The sequence below is a fragment of the Trachypithecus francoisi genome, unplaced genomic scaffold, assembly GCF_009764315.1.
Source record: "Trachypithecus francoisi isolate TF-2019V2 unplaced genomic scaffold, Tfra_2.0 Lachesis_group12, whole genome shotgun sequence".
NCBI lineage: Eukaryota > Metazoa > Chordata > Mammalia > Primates > Cercopithecidae > Trachypithecus > Trachypithecus francoisi.
The window spans coordinates 53720310-53743776 of record NW_022681457.1 but is presented as its reverse complement, the minus strand read 5'-3'; the positions used below and the strand labels follow the sequence as shown (position 1 = coordinate 53743776).

Below are 23467 nucleotides of genomic sequence, written 5' to 3'. Positions count from 1 at the left end.
TCTTAGAAAAAAATCACTAAGTTAAAAAACCTTTAAAAAAAAAAACTGAGAAAATTAAAGAAGATCCAAATAGATTTTTAAATTGCGATATTATCCAAGGTGATCTATAGATTCAATAAACTTCCTATCAAAATTACAGTGGTATTTGCCCTTGTTGTCCAGGCTAGAGTGCAATGTCTCAACCTCGACTGACCAAAATCTCTGCCTCCTGCGTTCAGGGGAATCTCCTGCCTCAGCTTCCAGAGTAACTGGGATTACAGGACTATGCCACCATGACCGACTAATTTTGTATTTTTAGTAGAGATTGAGTTTCTACATGTTGGTCAGGCTGGTCTCAAACTCCCGACCTCAGGTGATCTGCCCACCTCGGCCTCCCAAAGTGCTAGAATTACAGGCATGAGCCACTGCACCTGGCCCTGCGTGTAGGCTTTTAAAATTTACTAGCTGGTACTACTGAATCAAAAATTGGTGGTGGCAATGAGATTTTCAGGTGGGGGCAACAATGTTTTAAGCCACTAAAATTCTGAAATTACCACTAATTTAGAGTGAAGAATAAAGCTCAACTCAGCAATGTGGAAAGTTTGGATTAAGATGAAACATCTTGAAGAAATTCTTTTCTAAATAAAAAAATTCGGGGCCGGGCGCGGTGGCTCAAGCCTGTAATCCCAGCACTTTGGGAGGCCGAGACGGGCAGATCACGAGGTCAGGAGATCGAGACCATCCTGGCTAACACAGTGAAACCCCGTCTCTACTAAAAAATACAAAAAACTAGCCGGGCGACGTGGCGGGCGCCTGTAGTCCCAGCTACTCGGGAGGCTGAGGCAGGAGAATGGCGTAAACCCAGGAGGCGGAGCTTGCAGTGAGCTGAGATCCGGCCACTGCACTCCAGCCTGGGCGGCAGAGCAAGACTCTGTCTCAAAAAAAATATAATAAAATAAAAAATAAATAAATAAATAAATTCGGAAGATTTTCTGGAAAAAGTGCATCTGAAACTGTTTTATGCAAGGAATAAAGTACTAAATTCATTCCACAAAAGAGAGAAATAAAACTTTTAGGGTTTTTTTTAATGAATTATGTATTTAAGTTATCCTCACCAAGGAAGACCAGGTTTCTGTAGTTCTCTAACATCACATCCCTATATAAATTTTGCTGTGCAGTGTTCAGGCAATGTCACTCCTCCAGAGAGAATTCTATGGCCACATCTCTGAATTGCAATGGTTCCTGAAAAACACACAAACACACACGTTTTTACCAAGTCGCCATTGGTGGAATTTTTAATTTGATTTAAGGTGAAATGGGAGAGTAAAAAGAACTGGTTCTTACTTACAGGACTGACTAAAATTCTCCAATAAAATAATTTTCAACACAAAAATATTCTCTATTATATTCTCCAACTCTGAGAAAAAAGGGCAGCCTAAGATCCACAACATTAGTTCATATGTGATATTTTTCTAGATAATAAAGTATAAAATTAAGGGCATGAACATGAACATGTACATTTTTGAGTGCTATATTTACATCATACAGAATCAGCTATGAATATTTTTCAGATGGAAAAGGCATGTTGAATTAGAAGGCACCTATCAAACTTTAACATGTACCATTGAGCAATGACAGAGACCCTCTCATATTGTTTTATATTGTTTTATACTCAGTACCTGTTTTAAGAAAAAACAAAGAAGTAAAACCAAAGTTAGGCTGCCCAGCACCAGGCCTGAAACCAGGCCTGGGCCTGCCTGGCCTAAACCCAATAGTTAAAAATCAACTCATAACTTAGAAACTGATGTTATTCAGATTCCAGATATTGTATAGAAGGACATTGTGAAACTTCCTGCCCTGTTCTGCTTCACTCTGACCACCGGTGCATGCAGCCCGTTACATACCCCTTGGTTGCTCAAATCAATCACGACCCTTTCATGTGAAATCTTTAGTGTTGTGAGCCCTTAAAAGGGACAGAAATTGTACACTCAGGGAATTCCGATTTTAAGGCAGTAGCTTGCCGATGCTCCCAGCTGAATAGAGCCTTTCCTTCTACAACTCGGTGTCTGAGAGGTTTTGCCTGTGGCTCTTCCTGCTACATTTCTTGGTTCCCTGACCTGGAAGCCAGGTGACTGATGGATGGCCGAGGCAGCCCCTTAGGAGGCTTAGGCCTGCCCTTGGAGCATCCCTGTGGGGGACTCTGGCCAGACTGAGTGACGCCATCCAAACAGCGCTCCCAGGTAGGCAATTGCCCCAGTGGAATGCCTCGTCAGAGCAGATGATTAACACAGTGGCTGAACACCGGGAAGGAACTGGCACTTGAAGTCCAGACATCTTAAACTTGGTAAGACTAGTCTTTGGAACTTGCCCACTTCATTTGAGTGGAAGCGTGGCCTGATCACCCATGGCGTGCCTTTATTGGCACTTTGGTGCCTTCTCCATTTGAGTAGAAGCTTGGCCTGATCATCCATGGTGGGCCTGTACCGGCACTTTGGTTTTTGATTTTGACTTGACTTGGATTGCTTGATACTTTCATTTTGGTTTTGACCTGGCTTGCGTTTCTGGATACTCTGATTTTGGTTTGGTGTAAACTGCAGAAATGTGTGTGTGCCCTTTTTACCTGTTTTTTTGTTTTCTGGTGTGCGTGTGGTGTGAGCGTGGTGCATTGTCTCAAAGAAGCATGGGTCAGGCACAAATAAGCCCACCCCACTAGGAACTATGTTAAAAAACATTCCAAGAAAGGGAAGAAAGGGGGGAGGCAGGGTTTATATAAAAGAATTTTATATGGTAAATTTTTGTCCTGAAATAAATTAACTGGTTGTTTAAAGAAAAAAATGTTTGTAATAAGTCAGAAAGTTGAGACATGTCAAAAAATTGTCTACGGCCGGGCGCAGTGACTCACGCCTGTAATCCCAACACTTTGGGAGGCCGAGGCGGGCAGATCACGAGGTCAGGAGATCGAGACCATCCTGGCTAACACAGTGAAACCCCATCTCTACTAAAAATACAAAAAATTAGCCTGGCGTGGTGGCAGGCGCCTGTAGTCCCAGCTACCCGGGAGGCTGAGGCAGGAGAATGGTGTGAACCTGGGATGCGGAGCTTGCAGTGAGCGAAGATCTCGCCATCGCACTCCAGCCTGGGCGACAGAAAAAAAAAATTGTCTGCAAAAGTCGTAAAAGAAAAAAGTTATAAAAAAAAGTATGCAAAAAAGTTGTATAATTTAAAAGTAATAAAGCCTCGTGAGTACTATTGAAGAAACAGTTTATGTGCAAGGTGTATAAAAAAAGTAAAATATACCTGTGATAAAAAGTTTATAAGGAGGCATAAAAATGTGGATTTTTACCTACATTAAAAGGTTAAAAAATTATTGTTTTAAAAGTTTAAGTAAGTTTTAAAACATTAATTGTAAAGAAAATTCTGTGTATAAACATATTAGCTAAAGTATAAAGGTATCATCCAATTTTTCTGTGAACTAGACAGTAAAGTAAAAACGCAGCAGGTTTTTCTTAAAGCATCAACCTGCTCTAACAAAAATTATAAAAGGTTAAAAAGAGTCTATAGGCCGGGCGCGGTGGCTCAAGCCTGTAATCCCAGCACTTTGGGAGGCCAAGACAGGCGGATCACGAGGTCGGGAGACCAAGACCATCCTGGCTAACACGGTGAAACCCCGTCTCTACTAAAAAAAAAAAAACTAGCGTGACGAGGTGGCAGGCGCCTGTAGTCCCAGCTACTCGGGAGGCTGAGGCAGGAGAATGGCGTAAATCCGGGAGGCGGAGCTTGCAGTGAGCTGAGATCTGGCCACTGCACTCCAGTCTGGGTGACAGAGCGAGACTCCGTCTCAACAAAAAAAAAAAAAAAAAAAAAAAAAGAGTCTATAAAATCTTACCTTGTGGTCAAATATTAAAAATTGGATAAATATATCTACAAGGTTTTATTAAAATTAAATTTAACATTAATAACACATTAATATAAAGGTAAAATTTAGCTTATCTGGTATAAAAATCATACAAAAAGCATTATTAAATATAAAATGGTGTAATGGTGTTTAGCTTTTTTGGGCTAAAAACTAATAAAAATAAGTGATAAAACATTCGTTTTACTAGAGGATCATGGAAGTTAAAGACTTAAAACAAACTTTGACAAGACAACATACCAAGATGCAAATACCTGGTTGAAGTGGATCATATATTCCATCTGCACATTAAACAAAAGCAATTGTTATGCTTGTGCACATGGCAGGCCAGAGGCCCTGACTGTCCCCCTTCCACTAAGGTGGTCCTCCAGTCGACCACGCATGGGCTACATAGTAGCTCTTTTCCAGGACTCTACAGCCTAGAGTAGTAAGTCATGCCAAGTTCTCTCTGTTGTATCTCGAAGTTCCTGTGGTCAGCCCCCTAGGGCCATCCAGCTTCCCTCTCCTAACACTAAGTTCACTTCCTGTCTCTCACGGCAGGGAGGAAACTTAGCATTCATTGGAGACCTGAAGGGATGCAGTGAGCTTAAGAATTTTCAAGAGCTTATCAATCAGTCAGCCCTTGTTCATCCCTGAGCCAATGTGTGGTGGTATTGTGGTGGACCTTTAATGGGCACTCTGCAGAATAACTAGAGTGACACTTGTGCTTTAGTCCATTTGGCTATCCCTTTCACCCTGGCATTTCATCAACCAGAGGAAAAATAAGTAAGTAAATAAATAAATAAATAATAAGACATTGTAAAGCGAGAGAAGCCCCTTATAGGTCTTTCAACTCTCACATCTATTTACATGCAATTGGAGCCCTGCAATGAATACTAGATCAATTTAAAACTTGAAATCAGATAGAATTCCTTTTCAGATGAGATTTTCTGGAAAAATTAACCTGCATCTTGAGAACATGCCTTTAAAGGTGTTGGGAGCAAGTCATAAACAAAATGTGGCCATAAACAAAATCTCTGCAGCACTGTAACATGTCCATAATGGCCATAACGCCCAAGCTGGAAGGTTGTGGGTTTACAGGAATGAGGGCAAGGAACACCTGGCCTGCCCAGGGCGGAAAACTGCTTAAAGGCATTCTTAAGCCACAAACAGAAGCCTGAGCCATCTGTGTCTTAAGGGCGTGTTCCTGCCGCAATTAATTCAGCCCATCCCTTTGTTTCCCTTAAGGGATACTTTTAGTTAATTTAATATCTATAGAAACAATGCTAATGACTGGTTTGCTGTTAATAAATACATGGGTAAATCTCTGTTTTGGGTTCTCAGCTCTGAAGGCTGTGAGACCCCTGATTTCCCACTTCACACCTTTCTATTTTCGTGTGTATGTCTTTAATTCCTCTAGCATCCCTGGCTTAGGGTCTCCCCGACCAAGCTGGTCTCGGCAAAAGTTGTTAGTACCACATGATTACCTGTTGGCATGACATCAACTGGCAGAAAAAGACAGAAAAAGTCCACCTATTTCCATCCTTTGAAACAGAAGAGATTCAGGGAACAACGAACTGCTCCACGAAGACAGAAATATAAGTTTCTCCTTTCCTGTCCTCAGGTGCTCTCCCTGCCACAGACACCAGCATTTTCCAGTAATGGAATTATAAGCCACACTGACCTGTCTGTACCAAACCCAAACAGAACTGCCCCTGTGACCACCCTTTAGTGCAATGGTAGAACTTAACTCTCATGAATGTATTCTGAAGCCCTTATACCTGATTCTGGTCTCACCTTAAGAGTCACATGAGGCCCTTCACTAAAGTAACATGGATGCTTCCACGCAGAATAAACAGAAGCTGTGTGGAGGGCACAAGAGATTTCTGCAAATTGGCCATGTGATCCTAATGAGAAGCCTGGGCTGATCACCACCAAGATAAGCACTGCCTCTCAAGCTCTAACGAGCTTATAAATCACTTGGTTATTTTGGCTCCACTTTATGTAATGTGATTCTGCTTTGAAAAGAGTCCATGAATGGGTGTTTTAAACAAGTTTCCTGTCAATGCTGATGTTGCTCCCCCTTGGCTCATTATTAGCACTAGTTAGTGAAGCAGGCACAGCACAGGGTCCCTTACACTCAGCACTCTTGTCACAACCAAATACTTCTGATACAAATAGGGACAACCCATCTCCATCCTAAAGTTTTATATTCTTTGCTGGCTCTTTAAAGTTGACAGAGGAACTGAAGACAGCAATGTCAGAATAAGTCTGTATTTAAAAAACATGTACACATGTACTAAGCAGGTACTTTGTGCTCAAGAGAATGACACAGAGCACTTTGCTGGGCATAACACATTATGTGATTTAATTTTCATAACACCCTGAAAGCTGGTACTAAGGGTTTAATACATTTTAGGATTTAGGTAAAGGCCCCAGCATTTTTATTTCTTCTTCTGTTTCTCTGTCATCAACTTTTTTTAAACACTGTAAAGAATAAAAGCAAAATATAGAAAGATGAAAGAGAAAGGAAGAGTTTAAGGTAATTTAGAGAAAATTTTATTGTTTACATTTACTTTTCTGTGACTTGTGGAGCAACTACTGGATCTGCAGGAATAGAAAAAAAGTTGCCTAACAGGATGTCTCTGCAAGCACTGGTTTTAACAGAAAATTTAAAAACCTAAGACCCTAAAATACGTACTTCATTTTTCCCATTCATCTGCTTTTGGAAGTCAGGAAATTGTGAGCACCAGCTCTAGAAAGGCAGCAGGATTCAGCAGCCAAAACTCTGATTTCTTCTAATCAGTTCTGTGAGGCAAGACTCCAGGGTAGGGTCAGACCTAAATAAAGCCTCCAAAAAGTGTGAATCTGATCAGGTCTCAGGCAGTGTGAGGACCTTATGTAGAATTCTGTTCTCTATGCAACTGGGGTACTTCCAGTTTTGTGTTTTCTAAGCTTACCTAAAAGAAACTTAAATCCCAGAGTTCCTATACTTTTAATCTTTTCTAGCCACTACCCTGTCACCTTTATACTATATACTAATCCACAATTTAAACAAATCCCTTAAGGTTTTCTAGGGTAGTTTTATTAGAAAATCAATATGTACACTAAAGAAGGTTAAAAAAATCGAAATTATACAGCTGGGTGCAGTGCCTTACGTCTGTAATCCCAACACTTTGTGAGGCCAAGGAGGGTGAATCACGAGGTCAGGAGTTTAAGACCAGCCTGTGTTATGCCCAGACTGTTTATTCCCCAAAGAAGACCACCAGAGTCCAGAGTCAAAGCCAAGCGGCAAGGATCTTTACTGCAAGTTCGAACTTGGTCCCTCCGCTTAACAGCTCACAAGAGGGCCCCGAACCATGCGTGCGCTCGCTTTTTATAGCCCGATGTAAATAAGATTTGTAAAGTTACAGAGGAACAAGGGAACTCTTTTGGTTACAGCATTACAATTGGTTAACACTTTAAGTTATACATTTAGCAGTTTTTTTTATTGGTTCCTGCGCTTTTAGTAAAACCACACGGCTGTGACCTTATCGGGGGCTCTCCAGGTGGTGTTTTTCTAAAGTTGAGATATATGGTTGTCTCTGAGTCGAAAAATGTGTTTGTACTGGGCTCAGGAAGTTGAGAGATATATGGTGGGATGTGTTTGTACTGGGCTCAGGAAGTTGACAGATATATGGTGGGATGTGTTTGTACTGGGCTCAGGAAGTTGAGAGATATATGGTTTATCTCTTTCACCTGACCAAGATGGTGAAACTTCGCCTCTACTAAAAATACAAAAATTAGCTGGGCACAGTGGCCGGGGCCAGTAATCCCAGCTACTTGGGAGGCTGAGGCAGGAGAATCACTTGAACCTGAGTGGCAGAAATTGCAGTCAGACGAGATCATGTCACTGCACTCATGCCTGGGTAACAGAGTAAGATTCTGTCTTAAAAAAAAAAAAAAAAAAAAAAAATTAAAATAGCAATGATTCTGTTCACAAATATCCCTTAAGATGTAGACTTCAGGCTGGGCGCGGTGGCTCACGCCTGTAATCCCAGCACTTTGGGAGGCCGAGGAAGGCAGATCACGAGATCAGGAGATCAAGACAATCCTGGCTAACACAGTGAAATCCCGTCTCTACTAAAAATACAAAAAATTAGCCTGGCCTGGTGCTGGGCGCCTGTAGTCCCAGCTACTAAGGAGGCTGAGGCAGGAGAATGGCGTGAACCCAGGAGGCGTAGCTTGCAGTGAGCCCACATCATGCCACTACACTCAAGCCTGGGTGACAGAGCCAGAATCCCTCTCAAAAAAAAAAAAGCCGGGCGCGGTGGCTCACTCCTGTAATCTCAGCACTTTGGGAGGCCGAGGCAGGCGGATCGCAAAGTCAGGAGATCGAGACCATTCTGGATAACGCGTGAAACCCCGTCTCTACTAAAAATACAAAAAAATTAGCCGGGGGTGGTGGCGGGCGCCTGTAGTCCCAGCTACTCAGGAGGCTGAGGCAGGAGAATGGCGTGAACTCAGGAGGCGGAGCTTGCAGTGAGCTCAGATTGCGCCATTGCACTCCAGCCTGGGCGACAGAGCAAGACTCCGTTTAAAAAAAAAAAAAAAAAAACCACATGTGTACACCAAACCAAAAATAGAAATAAAAGCTAAAAGAAAAAAATAATTCCTGGGTGGGAGAGAGTGCAAAATAGGTGAAAGGAAGGATTTTTACTACACATAGTGGCCCACCTGGGACTTTACTCTGATTTATTTCTGTGTGCATGCAGGCAGATGAGACTATAAACAGGCAGCCCAGATCCTAAGTTGGTGGAGAAAACAGGTTGCTGCTGCAGATTTGGTGTCTGTGGGTGGAGATATACCAGGAGAACTTACAGAGACTTGTGGATTCTTGACAAGAAACACAAGAAACGCTAGGACCAAAAATGCTGTGGTGAAGTTTCTGAGAGGGTGATGCCTAGTCCTGGGAGGAGCGTGGACACATCAATGTCTAGTGTGTGTGTTTGTGAGTGGGTGAGAATACTGTGGTGATAGCTGCAATAAAAGGGGGTCTTTAATCGGAACTCCTTTTCTCTAAGTTTTCAGTCCTCTGTCACCCTGGGAGAAGACCAGGAATCACAGAACAATGGGCAGTGTGGCAGCCTGTGTACAGGAGAGCAGAGATTCACAATCCCAAACACTCAGAGCTTTGCCCCAGGCCGGGCCCCCATGATAACTTTTTTCTGGCACCATATCTGTAGAGTTTGCTGAACATCAAACAAATCTCCAACACCAACTCATTGTCTAACATTTGAATTCTAACACCACCCAGAGTCATCACAGACCCTTGGTCCCACAAAATTGTCCTCACTGCAGATGCCGGTCACAAACCCTATGGGCCCATCTCTTCTTTTGAATTAATGTTTGAAAACTAGGGACTCCTGAAATGTCCCTGAAGTTCAATAATTCGGTAGAGCTATTCACAGAACTCAATGAAACACTGTAGTTACGTTTACCGGTTTAATATATAAGATGCAGCCCAGGAAAAGCCAAATGGAAGAAATGCATACAACAAAGAAAAGAGATGGGGAAAGATGAAATACATAGATATTTATGGAAAATATTTGTGATTAATAAAATTCTCCATTTGTTGTGTACTCCAGAAACAGGTTATGGAAAGAAACACCCTTCCCATTATGACTTAGATGGTGCTCTTTTCTCACCTATCACACAGACAGACACACACTCTGCACATTTTCTCCTTTTTCTTTCTTTCTTTTTTTTTTTTTGAGACAGAGTCTCGCTCTGTCGCCCAGGCTGGAGTGCAGTGGCCGGATCTCAACTCACTGCAAGCTCCGCCTCCCGGGTTTAGGCCATTCTCCTGCCTCAGCCTCCCGAGTAGCTGTGACTACAGGCACCTGCCACCTCGCCCGGCTAGTTTTTGTATTTTTTAGTAGAGACGGGGTTTCACCATGTTCGCCAGGATGGTCTCGATCTCCTGACCTCGTGATCCGCCCGTCTCGGCCTCCCAAAGTGCTGGGATTACAGGCTTGAGCCACCGCGCCCGGCCTCTCCTTTTTCTTATTAGAAAAATCAGCTGAATTTGTCTTCAGTGGTCAAATTTCTTTTTTTTTTTTCTTTTCTTTCTTTTCTTTTTTTTCTTTTTGTGATTAAGTCTTACTCTGCTGCCCAGGCTGGAGTGCAGTGGCGACATCTGGACTCACTGATCACTGCAATCTTCACCTCCCAGGTTCAAGCAATACTCCTGCCTCAGCCTCCCGAGTAGCTGCCATTATAGGCGCCCACCACGAAGCTCGGCTAATTTTTGTATTTTTAGTAGATACTATGTTTCACCATGCTGCTAAGGCTGTTCTCGAACTCCTGAAATCAGGTGATCGGCCTGCCTAGGCCTCCCAAGGTGCTGGGATTACAAGCATGATCCCCCATGCCTGGCCTAAAATATTTATTAATCAAACTTTATTTAAGTTTATCTCCCTCTCTCAGGCTCCTGAACTTTGAGCTACTGTCAGTCTAAGTCAACATACAACCCCATTTTACATCCCTCCTAAAAACATGCTGATTTCAGGGTGAGATATTCTCTGAGCTAAAATACGACTTTTTCACCCTCCATTTGCCATTCCCCTCCCACCTTTTATCTAATCTTGTTTGCTCCTCTCTAGGAAAGAAAGCCCTTTTCTGCCTACATTTTTGTAAGCCACAGAGAACTTATAATTAGTTGGTACTTTCTCCTGTTCCAATACTAATTCATTTTTTAATATAAATCTAACTTTTTTATCTTAAAAAGTCTAAAAAGTGCCTCAAAACAGTAGCTTTATTATCAGTAAGACCCTCCCAGTTTCCTTCGCCTTAATCTTAACTGCATCTACCTGTGGGGTCCGAGCTTTCCAGGGCTTTGTAGCTTCTCTCAAGATAAAGGCTCCTTCCATAGCTGGGGTGAGCAGGCTGGGACAACTGCAGGGGAGGCTCCCCAGAAAAAACTAACTGGGCCTTTAATAACCTCCTGCTGGCCAGGCGCGGTGGCGAAAGCCTGTAATCCCAGCACTTTGGGAGGCCAATGCAGGTGGATCACCTGAGGTTGGGAATTGGAGACCAGCCTGACCAACATGGAGAAACCCCATCTCTAGTAAACACACATAATTTGGCGGGCGTGAAGACGCATGCCTGTAATCCCAGTTACTCCAGAGGCTGAGGTAGGAGAATCCCTTGAACCAGGGAGGTAGAGGTTGCGGTGAGCCGAGATCACACCATTGCACTCCAGCCCGGGCAATAAGAGCTAAACTCCGTGTCAAAATAAAAAAAAAATTTTTTTAAACCCCTCCTTTTGCAGGCTTCATATTAGCCTTAGCTTGGAATTACCAGGTTCAAGCTTTAATTTCCATGTCAGTGTTATTCACTTCGTTCTTGAAACTGTTTGAAAAATCCAGTGAAATTACTTAACGCAGTGTTTACATAAAGGAAGAAAATTTTAAGATTCTTACTTTTTTTTTTTTTTTGAGAAGGAGTCTTGCTCTGTCCCGCATGCTGAAGTGCGATGGCGCGATCTCAGTTCACTTCAACCTCTTCCTCCTGGGTTCAACTGAAAGAGACCAAATGAAATCTACAGGCAGGCAGCCCGGGCGGCGCCTTGAGCCTAGTTAGAAGTTGACCCTACAGGCAGACAGCCCGGGCGGCGCCTTGAGCCTAGTTAAAAGTTGATGCCGGACCTAACCGATAATGTTATCTATAGATTTCAGATGTTGTATAGACAAGCAATGTGAAAGTCCCTGTCTTGTTCTTTTTCTGTTCTAATTACTAGTGCTTGCCATATATCTCTCAACTTCCTGAGCCCAGTATAAACATATCCCACCATATGTCTCCCCTCCATATATCCCTCAACTTCCTGGCTCATCCCACCATATGTCTCCCTACCATATATCTTTCAATTCAAAGACTACCATATATCTCAACTTTAGAAGGACACCACCTGGAAAATCCCTGATAAGAAAACAGCCGTTTGTGAGAGCACGGGAACCAATAAAAAAACTGCTAAATGTATAAACTTAAAATGTTAACCAATTGTAATGCTGTAACCTAGAGAATTCCCTCGTTCCTCTGCAACTTTACAAGTCCTGTTTACATTAGGCTATAAAAGGCAAGCGCACGCATTGTTCTGGGCCCTCCTGTATGTTGTGGAACGGAGGGACCAAGTTCGAACTTGCATTAAAGATCCTTGCCGCTTGGCTTTGACTCTGGACTCTGGTGGTCTTTTTTTCGGGGAACAAACGGTCTGGGCATAACATTTGGGGGCTCGTCCGGGATTCCCCAAGCCCACCAGACCCCTGGTCAACGGATCTACTAGGATCGATCTGCTAATAGGTGAGCCGGCTCGCCTGTGTTTGCCCGTCTTCGTCTTTGTCTGTCTGTGTCCGTTCTGAACCTGCGGCTCTTTAAGTCCGCCTGAGGCTGTTAGCCTGTCTGAATTCGCGGCTCTTTAAGTCCGCCTGAGGCTGTTAGCCTGTCTGAATTCGCGGCTCTCTAAGTCCGCCTGAATCTGTGACTCGCGAGGTCTGAAGCTGGCATACGTCCTGGCGGACGCGCTATAGGACAGCCAGCAGAGACCGGTGGGAGACGTCCCCCGGCTCTCATCTGGTTCTTGTTTGCACTTATTTTGACCCAGATTTCTGGAGTGCGCCTGCGACTGACATAACTTGTTCTGACCCAGATTTCTGGAGCGCGCCTGCGACTGACATAACTTGTTGTTGATATTCCAGCAACTCACTTTCCCTTGCAGGACCTGTTTACCTGATAGCGGGGACCCACTGTCCACAGAACCCCCTCCATACCTCTCCCGGCCGCAGGCCTCAGCCCCCCCCCCAGGTTGAGCCGCGGGAGGGAGCAGACAGACGGGAGGTGGCTAGCGCACCCGGACCCACTACAAGGGAAAGTAACTCTGAAGGGCTGGCGTGGGTCCTCTGTAAGCTGAGCGCTGGTCCCATGGCCCCGCTTTTCTTTCTCTATACTCTGTCTCTGGGTCTTATTTCTTTTCTAAAGTCTCTCGTTCCACCTAACGAGAAACACCCACAGATGTGGAGGGGCACGCCACCCCTTCATCTGGTGCCCAACTTGGAAGCTTTTCTCTAAGGTGAGGGTATGCTGGAGTGTGGTCATTAAAGACAAGTCGACGAAAGACTCCCGAGTACGTCTACAGTCAGCCTTGTGGTAAGCTTGCGCGCTCGGAAGAACCTAGGGTAACAATGGAGCAAACTAAAAGTAAATATGCCTCATCGCAGCTTTATAAAAATTCTCTTAAAAAGAGGGGGAGTTAAAGTGTCTAGCAAAAATCTAAATACGCTCTTTCAAACAATAGAACAGTTTTGTCCATGGTTTCCGGAACAGAAAACTTTAGATCTAAAAGATTGGGAAAAAAATTGGCCTAAACAAAAGGCTGTTACAAGACTTATCGGCGTAGGCACAGCTTCAGAAGTGTATGAAAGTACAATGATTTTACATTGTTTAGGGCCAGATAATCAAAAAAGAAAAGAAATGGGGTATCCTTTTTAGGGGCGGCCACTGTAGAGCCTCCTAAACCCATTCCATTAACTTGGAAAACAGGAAAACCGGTATGGGTAAATCAGTGGCCGCTACCAAAGCAAAAACTGGAGGCTTTACACTTACTAGCAAAGAAACAATTAGAAAAGGGACACATTGAGCCTTCATTCTCACCCTGGAATTCTCCTGTATTTGTAATTCAAAAAAAAAAAAAAAAATCAGGCAAATGGCGTATGTTAATGGACTTAAGAGCCGTAAACGCTGTAATTCAACCCGTGGGGCCTCTCCAACCTGGATTGCCCTCTCCGGCCATGATCCTAAAAGACTGGCTTTTAATTATAATTGGTCTAAAGGATTGCTTTTGTTTACCATTCCTCTGGCAGAGCAAGATTGTAAAAAATTTGCCTTTACTATACCAGCCATAAATAATAAAGAACCAGCTACCAGGTTTCAGTGAAAAATTTTACCTCAGGGAATGCTTAATAGTCCAACTATTTGTCAAGCTTTCGTAGGTCAAGTCCTTCAACCAGTTAGAAACAGATTTTCAGATTGTTATATCATTCACTATATTGATGATATTTTATGTGCTGCAGAAACAAGAGACAAATTAATTGACTGTTACACATTTCTGCAAGCAGAGGTTGCTAACACAGGACTAACAATAGCATTTAAAAAGATCCAAACCTCTGCTCCTTTTCATTATTTAAGGATGCAAATAGATAATAAAAAAATATTAGCCCCGAGGCAACAAAAAAAATTAAAATTATAGAAGAGAAAAAAAAAATTTCGGTCAGCGCAAATCAGTAAAATAGATTCTTTAGCCCCACTCCAACTTTTGATTTTCGCCACTGCGCGTTCTCCAAAAGGCATCATTTTCAAATACTGATCTTGTAGAGTGGTCATTCCTTCCTCACAGTACAATTAAAACTTTTACATTGTACTTGGATCAAATGGCTACATTAATTGGTCAGACAAGATTACGAATAATAAAATTGTATGGTAATGACCCAGACAAAATAGTTGTTCCTTTAACCAAGGAACAAGTTAAACGAGCCTTTATCAATTCTGGTGCATGGCAAATTGGCCTTGCAGATTTTGTAAGAATTATTGATAATCATTACCCAAAAACAAAAATCTTCCAGTTTTTAAAATTGACTACTTGGATTTTACCTAAAATTACCAGACATAAACCTTTAGAAAATGCTCTGACAGTATTCACTGATGGTCCCAGCAATGAAAAAGTGACTTACAGAGGGCCAAAGAGCGAGTAATCAAAACTCAATATCAATCTGCTCAAGAGCAGAGTTGGTTGCAGTCATTACAGTGTTAAAAGATTTTAATCAACCTGTTAATATTATATCAGATTCTGCATATGTAGTACAGGCTACAAAGGATGTTAAGACAGCTCTAATTAAATATAGCATAGATAATCAGTTACACCAGCTGTTCACTTTGTTACAACAAAGATAGGACATGGAAATAGAGGAAGGTAATAACCTGGGGAAGAAGTTTTGCTTGTGTTTCACTAGGAGAAAATCAGCTTCCTATTTGGATACCCACTAAACATTTGAAGTTCTACAATGAACCCATCGGAGATGCAAAGAAAAGCGCCTCCACAGAGACAGAAACACCGTATCGAGCACCATTGACTCACAGGATAAATCAAGTGGTGATATTAAAAAAGCAGATAAAGTCACCATGCACCAGGAAGGCAGAGCTGCCGACCTGGGCACAGTTAAAGAAGCTGACACTGTTAGCTAGAAAAAGCCTAGCCAGCGCAAAGGTGACACAAACCTCAGGAAAAAAAAAAAAAAAAAAAAAAAAAACAACGCTGCTTGCAGCTTTAATAGTTGTATCAACGGTGGTAAGTCTCCCCATGCCTGCAGGAGCAGCTGCAGCTAATTATACCTACTGGGCTTATGTGCCTTTCCCGCCCTTAATTCGGGTGGTCACAAGGATGAATAATCCTGTTAAAATATGTTAATAATAGTGTGTAGGTACCTGGTCCCACAGATGATTGTTGCCCGGCCTAACCGGAGAAAAATAATTAATGATAAATATTTCCATTAGGTATTGTTTCCAGTTACAGTGTGACTGGAATACTTCAGATTTTTGTATTACACCCCAAACTTATAATAAGTCTAAACATCACTGGGACATGGCAAAACGCCATCTACAGGGAAGAGGAAATTATCTCACTTTAGACATTTCTAAATTAGAACAACAATTTTAAAGCCTCTCAAAGTCATTTAAATATTGTGCCTAGAACTGAGGCATTAGATCAAGTAAAAAAAAAAAAAAAAAAATTCTTTATGGATTAAAACCCCACAACTTAAATTAAGTCTATTGAGAACTCTACTGCAGCAATTTTGAAATTATGTGTCTCTGTTTAATCGGTTTGTTTTTAGTGTGCTGGACCAGTCAAAGAATCCTATGCCACAATCGAGAGAACGAACGAGCCTTCATCGCCATGGCATATTTATATAGAAAAAAAGGAGAGAAAATGTTGCAGGGAGTCAGAAACCTTGAATGGAGGGACTGGCTACAGCCACGGCAAAAAACATAAAATATGAAGATGTCATGGACATTTTATTACTTCTCCGAAATAATACTTTTGTAATTTCTTATGTCTGCCTTTACTTTAATACTTTTGTAATTTCCTATGTCTTTACTTTAATCTCTTAGTCCCATCATCTTCTTTGTAAGCTGAGAAGGATATATGTCACCTCAGGACCCTGTGATGATTGAGTTAACTGCACAAATGGTTTGTAGAGCATGTGTGTTTAAACAATATGGACTCTGGGCATCTTGAAAAAAGAACAGGATAACAGTGATGTTCAGGGAACAAGGGAGGTAACCTTGAACTGGCCGCTGATGAGCCGGACGGAACAGAGCCATATTTCTTCTCTTTTTGAATGCAAATAGGAGAAATATCGCTGAATTCTTTTTCTCAGCAAGGAATATCCCTGAGAAAGAGAATGCGCTCTGAGGGTAGGCCTATAAACGACCCCCTTGGAGGCGTGCCGCCTTTTACAGTTGAAGCCGAAGGGATGAAATAAGCCCCGGCCTCCTGTAGTGCTCTCAGGCTTATTAGGATGAGGAAATTCCCACCTAATAAATTTTGGTCAGTCAGGTTGTCTGCTCTCAAACCCTATTTCCTGATAAAATGTTATCAATTGAGTATGCGTTTCCAAAATTTCATTAGCAATTTTAATGTTAACACCATCCTGTGCTCTCATCCTGCCCCCACTTACTTTGTAATATTCTATTACTTTGTAAAGTTTGTAATCTCAGTGTCATGATGACAATGGTAAAATTCCTCTATGTTTCCCCTGTTAGCCCCCTTCCTTGGACCTCTGCTAAGTCTACTATTTCTGCTTACCGTAGGACCTTGTGTTATTAACAGAATTTTGCGGTTTGTCAGGGAAAGGTTTGACACCATACAGCACATGGTCCTCATAGCCCAATAACAACCTGTAAACGCTGAAACGGAATCAGACTTATAAGACCCAAGATTGGCTCTAGAGGTACTTGAGAAAGGGAGGAATGAAAGAGACCAAATGAAATCTACAGGCAGGCAGCCCGGGCGGCGCCTTGAGCCTAGTTAGAAGTTGACCCTACAGGCAGACAGCCCGGCGGCGCCTTGAGCCTAGTTAAAAGTTGATGCCGGACCTAACCGATAATGTTATCTATAGATTTCAGATGTTGTATAGACAAGCAATGTGAAAGTCCCTGTCTTGTTCTTTTTCTGTTCTAATTACTAGTGCTTGCCATATATCTCTCAACTTCCTGAGCCCAGTATAAACATATCCCACCATATGTCTCCCCTCCATATATCCCTCAACTTCCTGGGCTCATCCCACCATATGTCTCCCTACCATATATCTTTCAATTCAAAGACTACCATATATCTCAACTTTAGAAGGACACCACCTGGAAAATCCCTGATAAGAAAACAGCCGTTTGTGAGAGCACGGGAACCAATAAAAAAACTGCTAAATGTATAAACTTAAAATGTTAACCAATTGTAATGCTGTAACCTAGAGAATTCCCTCGTTCCTCTGCAACTTTACAAGTCCTGTTTACATTAGGCTATAAAAGGCAAGCGCACGCATTGTTCTGGGCCCTCCTGTATGTTGTGGAACGGAGGGACCAAGTTCGAACTTGCATTAAAGATCCTTGCCGCTTGGCTTTGACTCTGGACTCTGGTGGTCTTTTTTTCGGGGAACAAACGGTCTGGGCATAACACAACCAATTCTCACGCCTCAGTCTCCAAAGTAACTGGGACTACAGGCGCCCGCCACCACACCTGGCTAATTTTTGTATTTTTAGTAGAGACGGGGTTTCACCATGTTGGCCAGAATGGTCTAGAACTCCTGACCACGTGATCCGTCCGCCTAGGCCTCTCAAAGTGCTGGTATTACAGGTCTGAGCCACCGTGCCCGACCAGGAGGGGGTTTTTAACCCCAACGTAGTTTTTGGTTTTGTGTCCTTCCCCTATTGGCTAGGGTCAGACCGCACAATCTAAGCTGATCCAAACTTTTTCCAAATAGGATAAACGTGCGATTTGCGAGAAACGGAAAAGGGGGAAGAAGGGGTAGGGTTGATTTACAACTTTTACAACTTCTGACCAGGAAGTTGAGTCTTTGAAGAGAAACTTAGTTTCCCTGACAACCCGTCCGCCTTCGCCTCCCAAAATGCTGGGATTACAGCCGTCAGCCACCGCGCCCGTCCCAGTAAATTTTTAACAGGAGAAAAGAGAAACCGTGAACCCCAAGGACCAAAGCTCTTCCCATTCGTGAACGCGCACCCCAAGTCAAGATCTCCCCTCATGACCTTCTCGTGGTTCCTGACAATCTGGGAGAGACCCGGAGCTGCGGGTGCAGAGCTGCGACCCAAGAGGGCGCCAGGCCAGGGCACAGTCACTGCGCAGGGAAGAGACAGGACGCCCCGGACTGGCTGACAGCGCCGCAGCCATCTTATGGCTGGAGGGGACTGAGGCCGAACTGGGCAAGAACTAGGGGCGCAGACTGTGCAGCTGACTTCGGGGAGGCCTGAGTGCCGCCACAGCCACTTCCCATCAACCAGTCCCTCCCCTCTCTCAGGATGTCGAACCGGCACGCTCACCATTCCTAGGCTTCCAGGGGATCCCGGCATCTTGGCTGTGGATTTCCCAATACCTGCAGGACACAGGGCCACAGAGGCTGCGCCTCTAGGAGCAGAGGACACAGAGTAGTGAAGAGGAAACCTAGAGCTCCAGATGCAGCGAGAGACAAAGGCCGCGCCAAACCCGGAAGCCGTCCTCTTTGTTCCAGCTGCCTGCCTGATTGGACGGTTTCCAGCCCAGCGTCCCTGATTGGATAATGCTTAAGGCCCCGCCCACTCAGCTCCTGAGTGACAGAAGATGTGATCCGATGCTGGGCTGAGCGATGAAAGCTGCAGCCTTTTCAGGCAGGGCTTCCTCCCTGAGCTGAGCCAGGCCCACCCTAGAGTATGGGGAAATTCTTTTTATTTTTATTTTTATTTTTTGAGACAGAGTCTCCCTCTGTCGCCCAGGCTGGAGTGCAGTGGCGGAATCTCGGCTCACTGCAAGCTCCGCCTCCCGGGTTCACGCCATTGTCCTGCCTCAGCCTCCCGTGTAGCTGGGACTACAGGCGCCCGCCACCGCCCCCGGCTAGTTTTTTGTATTTTTAGTAGGGACGGGGTTTCACCGTGTTAGCCAGGATGGTCTGGATCTCCTGCCCTCGTGATCCGCTTGTCTCGGCCTCCCAAAGTGCTGGGATTACAGGTGTGAGCCACCGCTCCCGGCCCGAGTATGGGAAAATTCTATCTCTTTTTTTACTCTCTTTTTCAATGTGTTCAAAAGGTGAACAGAAGTATTTTGCTGTCGCCGGGCGCGGTGACTCAAGCCTGTAATCCCAGCACTTTAGGAGGCCGAGGCGGGCGTATCACGAGGTCAGGAGATCGAGACCATCCTGGCTAACACGGTGAAATCCCGTCTCTACTAAAAAAAATACAAAAAACTAGCCGGGCGAGATGGCGGGCACCTGTAGTCCCAGCTACTCGGGAGGCTGAAGCAGGAGAATGGCCTAAACCCGGGAGGCGGAGCTTGCAGTGAGCTGAGATAAGGCCACTGCACTCCAGCCTGGGTGACAGAGCAAGACTCCGTCTCAGAAAAAATAAAAAATAGAAGTATTTTCCTGTCATATTAATAATACATAAAATTTTGGTTCAAGGGAATATCAGCTTTTACTTTGATAATAATGTGTTACCAATACTAAAGCTAATTTTAATAAAACCTTATACATAAATCAAATTTGTCACTTTTGACAGCTCGAGATTTACACATATACTTCATAATCTCTTGTAATTTTGTAACTTTTTATGTTTTATTTTTATCTACATTCTTTTTATTTTTTTCAATTTGAAACAACCTTTAAGTAATTTCAAATTGTTACAGGAAATAGAAATCATTAGAATCAGGAGCGGTGGCTCACACTTGTAATTCCAGCACCTTGGGAGTCCAAGGTGGGTGGATAACTTGAGGTCAGGAGTTCAAGACCAGCCTGGCCAACATGGTGAAACTCCCATTTCTACTAAAAATACAAAAAATTAGCTGGGTGTGCTGGTGCGCACACCTGTAGTCCCAGCTACTCCGGAGGCTGAGGCACGAGAATCTCTTGAACCCAGGAGGTGGAGATTGTGTAACAGCCTAAGGGATTTACCTTGCCTTTTGTCTAGACAGAGCCCGTTCATCAAGACAGTGGGAATGGCCGGGCGCGGTGGCTCAAGCCTGTAATCCCAGCACTTTGGGAGGCCGAGACGGGCGGATCACGAGGTCAGGAGATCGAGACCATCCTGGCTAACATGGTGAAACCCCGTCTCTACTAAAAAAATACAAAAAAAACTAGCCGGGCGAGGTGGCGGGCGCCTGTAGTCCCAGCTACTCGGGAGGCTGAGGCAGGAGAATGGCGTGAACCCGGGAGGCGGAGCTTGCAGTGAGCCGAGATTGCGCCACTGCACTCCAGTCTGGGCAACAGAGCGAGACTCCGCCTCAAAAAAAAAAAAAAAAAAAAAAAAAAAAAAAAAAAAAAAAGACAGTGGGAATTTGGCCAGGCGAAGTGGCTCACGCCTGTAATCCCAGCACTTTGGGAGGCCGAGGCGGGAGGATCACGAGGTCAGGAGATCGAGACCATCCTGGCTAACACGTGAAACCCCGTCTCTCCAAAAATAAGAAACCAAAAAAAATTAGCCGGGCTAGGCGACAGGGGCATGTAGTCCCAGCTAGGGAGCAGGCTGAGGCAGGAGAATGGCGTGAACCCGGAGGCGGAGCTTGCAGTGAGCCGAGATTGCGCCACTGCACTCCAGTCTGGGCAACAGAGCGAGACTCCGCCTCAAAAAAAAAAAAAAAAAAAAAAAAAAAACAAAAACAAAAACAAACAAACAAAAAAAGGACAGTGGGAATTTGGCCAGGCGAAGTGGCTCACGCCTGTAATCCCAGCACTTTGGGAGGCCGAGGCGGGAGGATCACGAGGTCAGGAGATCGAGACCATCCTGGCTAACACGTGAAACCCCGTCTCTCCAAAAAAAAGAAACCAAAAAAAATTAGCCGGGCTAGGCGACAGGGGCATGTAGTCCCAGCTAGGGAGCAGGCTGAGGCAGGAGAATGGCGTGAACCCGGGAGGCAGAGCTTGCAGTGAGCTGAGATCCTGCCATGGCACTCCAGCCTGGGCGACAGAGTGAGACTCCATCTCAAAAGAAAAGGGGGGGGAATTTGGGGAGGAAAAGTTAAATATTAATTTTAACTCAATTGAACATGAACACAAACAACGAATGGTCACCAAGTCTCAGAACGGGTTGTGTGACCCCCTGGAGGCATTCATCCAGTATTGTTTCAGAGAAATCTGTGTTTCAATCTATTTCTATATGTTAGTTATTGAAGAACAAGTTAACCTTTGTGTATTCCTTGAGCCCATTGGCAAAGGGCCCTCGTGACTGGGTCTCATGCCAAACATTTCAGCTCCATCAGGTCATTTATGTTCCTCTCCAAACTGGTTATTCTAGTTAGCAGTTCCTCTAACCTTTTATCAAGGTTCTTAACTTCTTCGAATTGGGTTGGAACATGTTTCTTTAGCTCAGCAGAGTTTGTTATTAACCATCTTCCGAAGCCTACATCTGTCAATTCATGCATCTCATCCTCTGTCCAGTTCTGCACCTTACTGAAGAGACATTTTGATCATTTGGAAGAGAAGAGGTACTGTGGCCTTTCAACGGTTTTTTGTTGATTCTTTCTCATCTTCGTGAATTTGTCTAGTTTCTATCTTTGAGGCTGCTTGACCCTTAGATTTTTTTTTTTTTTTGACAGTCTGTCTGTCACTCAGGCTGGAGTACAGTGGCATGATCATGGCTCACGGCAAATTCTGCCTCACAGGTTCAAATGATTCTCATGTCTCAGACTATCTAGTAGCTGGAACTACAGTCATGCACCACCACACCTGGCTAATTTTGTATTTTTTAGTAGAGACGAGGTTTCACCATGTTGGCCAGGCTAGTCTCAAACTCCTGACCTCAAGTGCTCTGCTCCCCTCCGCCTCCCAAAGTATTGGGTTACATGTGTGAGCCACCATGTGTGGCCTTGGATGAGGCTTTTGTGGGTACATTTTTTTCCTGTTGATGCTGTTATTGCTGTCTGTTTGTTTTTCTTTCAATGGTCAGGTGCCTCTTCTGTAGGGCTGCTGCAGTTTGCTAGGGGTTCACTTCAGACCCTATTCATCTGGTTTACTCCTGTGCCTGGAGCTGTCACTCAAGGAGGTTGGAGAACAGCAAAGAGGAGTGCTCGCTCCTTCCTCGGAATCTCTGACCTCAAGAGGCACCAAACTGATGCCAGTAGAATAGCTCCTGTATAGGGTGTCTGATGACCCCTGTTGAGGAGTCTCATCCAGTTGGATGGCACAGGGAGCAGAATCCACTTACTAAAGCACTTGGTGGAGGGGGGATGTTTTGCTGGGGGGAAATCCACTCAACTGAGCTACTCCTTTTCCTCAGAACTAGCAGGAAGATAGGCTAAGTCTGCTGGTCCACAGAGACTAGAGCCACCCCTCCCCATGGGGCTCTTCTCTGATCTTTGTTATTTCTTTTCTTCTGCTGGGTTTGGGTTTGGCTTGTTCTTGTTTCTCTAGTTCTTTGAGGTGTTATCTTAGGTTGTTTACTTATGGTCTTTCAAACTTTTTGATGTAGGCACTTGATGCTGTGAACTTTCCTTTTAGCACCACTATTGCTGTAACCCAGACATTTTGATAGATTGTGTCATTATTATCGTTCAACTCAAAGAATTTTTGAATTTCCATCTTGATTTCCTACAACAATCATTCAGAAACAGGTTGATCCTAAATTTTATTTTTATTTAATTTCCATGTATTTATTTAATTTCCATGTATTTGCATGGTTTTCATGGTTCATTTGGAGTTAACTTTCACTTTTATTCCACTGTAGACTGAGAGAGCAGTTGATATAAATTTGATTGTCTTAAATTTATTGAAACTAGTTTTATGGCCTATCATATGTCTATCTTGGAGAATGTTCCATGTGCTGATGAATAAAATGTATATCCTGCAGTTGTTGGGTAGAATGGTCTGTAAATATTTGTCAAGTCCATTTGTTCTAGGGTATAATTTAAGTCCATTTTCTTGTTGTTGTTGACTTTCTGTCTTGATGATTTGTCTAGTGCTGTCAGCAGCGTATTGAAGTTCCCCATTGTGTTGCCATTTATCTCAGTTCTTAGGTCTAGTAGTAATTGTTTAATAAATTGGGAGTTCCAGTGTTAGGTGCATATATATTTAGAATTGTGATATTTTCCTGTTGGGCTAGTCCCTTTATCATTATAGAATGTCCCTCTTTGTCTTTTTTTTTTTTTTAACTGTTTTTGCTTTAATGTCTATTTTGTCTGATGTAACAATGGCTACTACTGCTTGCTTTTGGGGTACATTTGCAGGTACTATTTTTTCCCAACCCTTTACCTTAACTTGATGTGAGTTTTTATGTGTTGGGTGAGTCTCTTAAAGACAGCAGATATTTGGTTGGTAA

The 23467-nt window shown here is 43.6% G+C and overlaps 1 protein-coding gene, 1 long non-coding RNA gene and 1 pseudogene across 3 annotated transcripts in view; 1 reads left to right on the top strand and 2 right to left on the bottom strand.

The window, feature by feature from the left end:
* LOC117093725 overlaps nt 1-23467 on the bottom strand; it is a 433995-nt pseudogene that overhangs the window by 94185 nt on the left and 316343 nt on the right. The window lies entirely within an intron of this gene.
* Nucleotides 1-23467, bottom strand: part of LOC117091330 (zinc finger protein 486-like) — a 39292-nt gene that overhangs the window by 9901 nt on the left and 5924 nt on the right. Inside the window, 2 exon segments of the mRNA XM_033223582.1 lie at nt 1095-1221; nt 18512-18707. Coding sequence (XP_033079473.1) covers nt 1095-1221; nt 18512-18707 — 323 coding nt within the window.
* On the top strand, nt 12859-15872 carry LOC117093772. Its single transcript, XR_004441235.1, has 2 exons — nt 12859-13054; nt 15793-15872. It is a non-coding gene; the product is annotated as an uncharacterized LOC117093772 (long non-coding RNA).